Source organism: Limulus polyphemus, unplaced genomic scaffold (genome assembly GCF_000517525.1).
Source record: "Limulus polyphemus unplaced genomic scaffold, Limulus_polyphemus-2.1.2 Scaffold9808, whole genome shotgun sequence".
In the NCBI taxonomy this organism is placed as follows: domain Eukaryota; kingdom Metazoa; phylum Arthropoda; class Merostomata; order Xiphosura; family Limulidae; genus Limulus; species Limulus polyphemus.
The window spans coordinates 4626-10012 of NW_013675418.1; the positions used below are offsets into that span (position 1 = coordinate 4626).

General features: G+C 38.3%; 1 protein-coding gene across 1 annotated transcript; it reads left to right on the forward strand.

The window, feature by feature from the left end:
* The first annotated feature begins 3087 nt into the window (after positions 1–3087).
* Positions 3088–4635, forward strand: LOC106476101 (protein Tob1-like). Its single transcript, XM_013936773.2, has one exon. The coding sequence runs from the start codon at positions 3127–3129 to the stop codon at positions 4381–4383; it is 1257 nt and encodes a 418-aa protein (XP_013792227.1). The 5' UTR covers positions 3088–3126; the 3' UTR covers positions 4384–4635.
* Positions 4636–5387: the final 752 nt, after the last annotated feature.

Sequence of the window (5387 nt, forward strand, 5' to 3'; positions counted from 1 at the left end):
ATTTAGGACAAAAACACAAACATTATACAGTTATACAGATTAGTTAGTGGGATGGCCGCTAGGGGTAATGATGATATTTGCCCTGTTTCTCCGTTTATTACGTGGGGTATACATACAGTTTATGTACTTTCAAACCATTACTGACATATTTAGGACAAAAACACAAACATTATACAGTTATACAGATTAGTTAGTGGGATGGCCGCTAGGGGTAATGATGGGATTTCTCCTGTTTTTCCGTTTATTACGTGGGGTATACATACAGTTTATGTACTTTCAAACCATTACTGACATATTTAGGACAAAAACACAAACATTATACAGTTATACAGATTAGTTAGTGGGATGGCCGCTAGGGGTACTGATGGGATTTCTCCTGTTTTTCCGTTTATTACGTGGGGTATACATACAGTTTATGTACTTTCAAACCATTACTGGCATATTTAGGACAAAAACACAAACATTATACAGTTATACAGATTAGTTAGTGGGATGGCCGCTAGGGGTACTAATACATTATATATATTCATAACTAGTACAACATTGATTGTACAACTGGATTTTAAGATAGACACTTATATTACGAGAGATGTTTTTATGTCACATCTTACTTATTGCTTTTCGATAAAATAAAATAAAACGTTATTTAAATAATCAAGCTCAGTGGACATGAATGATTTTATTATTGTGTTCTTTCAATCTATATATATTCCTAATTGTTAAAAGTTTCGTTTCCAAGTATCATCAATCATTTGATGGATTTAGTATTATTTGATATAAACATCCATCAACAGTGTGTATTTTATTATAAGACATCTAAAAACACACGTTATTCATCTTTTGTCCTTCACACGTGAACCAAGGTGTGGCCACGTCAAAGAAAGTACTCAACAGAAGCTTATAAAGAAACAAAGATGGAGTTCATACATAGCCACAAATCCCGGGAAAGATGTAGCCGTTTATAAAACGAAACAATGACCCTTCTATATAAAATCTATAAATATATCATATAGATGATGTGTTACCACCTCTCACTGCGCGTGGCATTGGTACATCTGTAGTGCATTAAAATTCTCAAACATTTCGTACACGTCATTATGGAATCTCTTCTGTCGACATAAGCGACATCTGCAGGGAATACCGTCGTCATTACAGTTGTAAATATCTTACTTATCATTAAATAAATGTTCCAGATCAATTTTATGAAGTACGATAGGGCTTCCAGGTTAGTTAGTATTGGTTTGAATTTCGTGCAAGGTTACACGACGGCGGCTATCTGCGCTAGCTGTCCCTAATTTAGTAGTGATAGGCTAGAGGGAAGGCAGCTAATCAGCCCTACCCACCGCCAACTCTTGGGCCACTTTTTTAAACAACGAATAGTGGGATTGAACATCATTCTATAACGCCCCCACGGCTGAAAGAGCGAGCATGTTCGGTGATAGGATACGAACTCGCCTCCCGCAGATTGTGAGCCGAGCGCCCCCTAACCATCAGGCCATGCTGGGTTTAAAAGTGAGATGACCGTCTTATGATATGACGTCTTACTGAATGAAACCTCATTAATCTTACAAAGCTAATATCTTTCTCTTCAGTGTAACAGATGCTCTGTAACTAATTCTTTAATGCTATTACTTTATGTAATAGCCCAGTGTTTTCTCAACTGTGGAGCGCGAACCCCTGAGGGGGTCGCGGCCTTTTGCCAGGAGAACCCAAAAATAACAATGAAAAAAGCAGAACACGTTACATTTTCCTGATAATAAAATAAAACTGATTGGAGAGAGGCAAAGAAACAACTGTTATTATCACTTGTGAAAATGGTTCAGTATGAAAGAATGGGTTCCGAGAAAAAATAATGCTGAGTTGGGGAGCGCCACTACATAAAGTTTGGAAACCACTCTTATAGCTGAAGCTTTCTTGTTTACCGTTCTAATTGTTACTTTCCAGCTACTTATCTGCGCATATCCGTTCCTAATTTTGAATTGATAGATTAGAGAAAATGCAGATAGTCAACAGCACTCGCCGCCAACATTTGGGCCGTTATTGTTTGACCGAATACTGGGATCTGACCGTCACTCTGATAACGCACTCACGAGTCCAATGCAATTAACTATTTTTCCTCTTTTTTTGCTCTAACGGGACGGAAACCATAACCGGCAGATTAACAGTTTAGGCATCCTAATCACTAGGCCACGCCCGACTCTACTGCTCTGTGAGAAGTATTGTTACGTTTTTGATATAAGATACTAACGTTCTTATTACTAAAGTATTGTTTCAACAACTGAATGAAATCTGTCTTGTTTCCTACTGGGTCAGTGCTAAACAACTAACTTAAAGTATTATTCTTAGATTTACACAACAATCACGTATTTGTTACGCACATCAGGGAAGTGTGATACATATATGTAGGATATCTCTATACAGGATCCTAAAAATCTAGTGTAGTAGAATAAAACTATTAATTTGTGTTCATTTTGTTTGGTTGATGAATTCCACGCAACGCCCCTAGAGGGCTGTCTGCTATAGTCGTCCCTAATTTTGAAGTGGTAGATTTGGAAGAAAGGCAACTAGTCAACACCAACTCTTGGGGTACTCTTTACCAACAGACAACGGGATTTACCGTTACATTACTACGCCCCCACGGCTGAAATTGCGAGATATTCGGTGACGGGCTTCAATCCCAGATACTGCAAGCATAGCGCCCAAACCCCCAGGCTATGCTTTAACTAACGCAAAATGTTTCAATAACGGCCCTGACAATATTAGTGTGGTCGTCATTTTTTTTTACAAGTTACTTTACTTCTAAACGTCCTAAACTTTTGTTAATAAGATGATTAATACCAACAATCTTAAACACAACCTCAAAGAGAATGGCTTGAAACATTAACTTTGTATATTAGACATAAGCATTTTTTTTTCGTTTACAGGATTATGATATTTAGACTTTAATTCTCTGTCTTTTCACAGAAGTTGTGAAGAAGGAAGCCATGATCGCTCTTCACTGGTAGTCTATCTGAGAATAACATGATAACAGTGTGAAATTAAAATAAATAAAATTATTTTATTCTTGCTGACCTAACAATCAAAAGAGTGAAGAATACCTTCTCCGGTCATCAACTTTCAAGAAACATGCGCATTGAAGTGCAAGTAGCCCTAAACTTCCTGATTTCTTTTCTTTACAACAAACTACCACGAAGACGGGTCAATCAGTACGCTGAGGAACTAGAAAAGGCGTTACGACAGAAGTTTGCTGGTCACTGGTATCCAGAAAGGCCATTGAAAGGCTCTGGATACCGTTGTTTGAAGACCACCATCCCTCTAGACCCGGTGTTCGGTGTTGCTGCTGCCCTCTGTAGCGTGGATCTAGATGACATTCAGGCGAACTTACCAAAGGATCTCAGTATTTGGATCGATCCAGGAGAGGTGTCGTACCGCCTGGGAGAAAAGGGGTTAGTTAAAGGGTTGTACGACAAAGTAAACGGTTGTAAAGAACCTTCCACTTGCAACTTTCCAGGCGCTTTTAACCCTGATGCTCAATGCTTCAAACCTCTGGACAACGTTACGTCCAATTTGATCCAGATCTCTCTAAGTCATTCACCGTCTTCCTCACTAACCTCCGACCTAACCTCGACGTATGTACCAAACAACAGTTTTCCTCCCAATTCAATGGCGCCTCTAACTTTTACAACCGCCACTTTTGCACAAACTAAGTTTGGCTCTACAAAACTTAAACACCTGACTAAGAAATGTCATTCAACGGAACTCGGCAGCCATATTAATCAACGGACGACAGGACAACAGACCTTCATATCTCAGCATCGACGTCAACTACCTTCCATGTCTAATCCCTCCCCAATTCCAGAAGCCACCGCCAATATATTTGGCTCGTCTATAGGACCCTCCATACACCCTGTACAACAAACTTTGTCTTCCAAAACCCAAAACCATCTAGACACCAGATTATTCATGAGGGCACCAACCCAGCAACCACGGTTTCCAATGTCCACTGTAAACATCCATGACAGTTTGCCCATTGCAAGCACACAGGGCTTGAATGTATACGATAAAAATAACTTTGATGGGCTAGTGGGCGATCTGGACTCTACAAAAAACATTACCAACTTGACCACGTCAGGCTCAATCCTGAAAGTTGACACGTCGTTGGAACAACTATCCCAATGTCAAGTGAGCAACCAGTTTCCAGCCTTCTTTGATAAGTCAGCTATTTCGAATATTGGAAAGGTTTCAACAACTCAAACGTTTTCCAGTATTTCCGGACTTGGAGAAGTAAATTTCGAAGTACGTGGCTGGGATTCATCATCAACATTTACATCAGGTGGCGCCACGTATCCTAACTATTACCCTCATCTTTTGAGTGCCAGTTGAGACAAGATGGTCGCTTGTTGAGATTTATACATGTTACGATTAATTCCGTGTTTATACTCTTGAAAGCAGATGTCACGTGATAATACCTTATTTCTAACTACAATAAGTTGCCAAAACAAAAACGTTATTCGTGTGTTTTATACAATATTTTGCATTACCAAAACGCTTTTCACAGAATAACGGACATCAGAAATATGTCTCGGTAAATAAAGTTTTGTTTCAAAAACCGAAGAGACGAAAAATCTTTTACTGTTTGCTTAACAAGAAACAGAATCAACACTTTCTTAATATTCTTAATAATGGTAACATGTTAAGAGATTCTGTGGACGACGTTTGTGTGAATACCTTATTGGTGCTGCTGGAGGAGAGAGTATTATAGAACCTTTCTTTTTCCTTTGTCGAATTAGAGTTTTAATCCTATCTACACGTGTGTGTGTGTGTGCTTGGCTGCATCAAAGATGTTTTTCAAAGCTAAGATTTAGCTCAAACATTTATGATGTTAAGAAATCAACGTAGGTTCGAAACATTAATTAAACACAAAAAATACGAAATCCTCTAACCCGAGTGCTTTCGAAAGGTGGATCTCTCTTCTTCAGCAGCAAATTGGGGTTCCCTCTTTGCCCCTGATGAAAAAGGTCCACCCTTTAAAGGTGCTCGAATTATAGGATTTAGTTTTTTTTGGTCTATTTTTCAAGCATTTATTGGAGCAGTCTTTATTACGTCAAACCTCTATTTTCACTGCGTGTTTAGTCAGTGGGTGTTGTAACGTTTTATTTTTTTTTATGAATCAAAGAGTTGTGTGTTAGATTTTCCCAAAATGTACATCTTTTATTAACACAAACCAAGAACCCTTTTCCGGTTTTCGAACGTTAAATGCCTCATTTCAACACCATGATCAATTTTCTAGTTTTCTTTTCCTTTTTTATAATATTACATATTACCGCTGAGTTTGTGTCTATATATACGTTTCTTTTATGTAGTTTTATTTAACACAAAACATGGCT

Excerpts from the sequence above, each read along its gene's own strand:
- LOC106476101 (XM_013936773.2), top strand. The coding sequence starts at position 3,127 with ATGCGCATTGAAGTGCAAGTAGCCCTAAACTTCCTGATTTCTTTTCTT.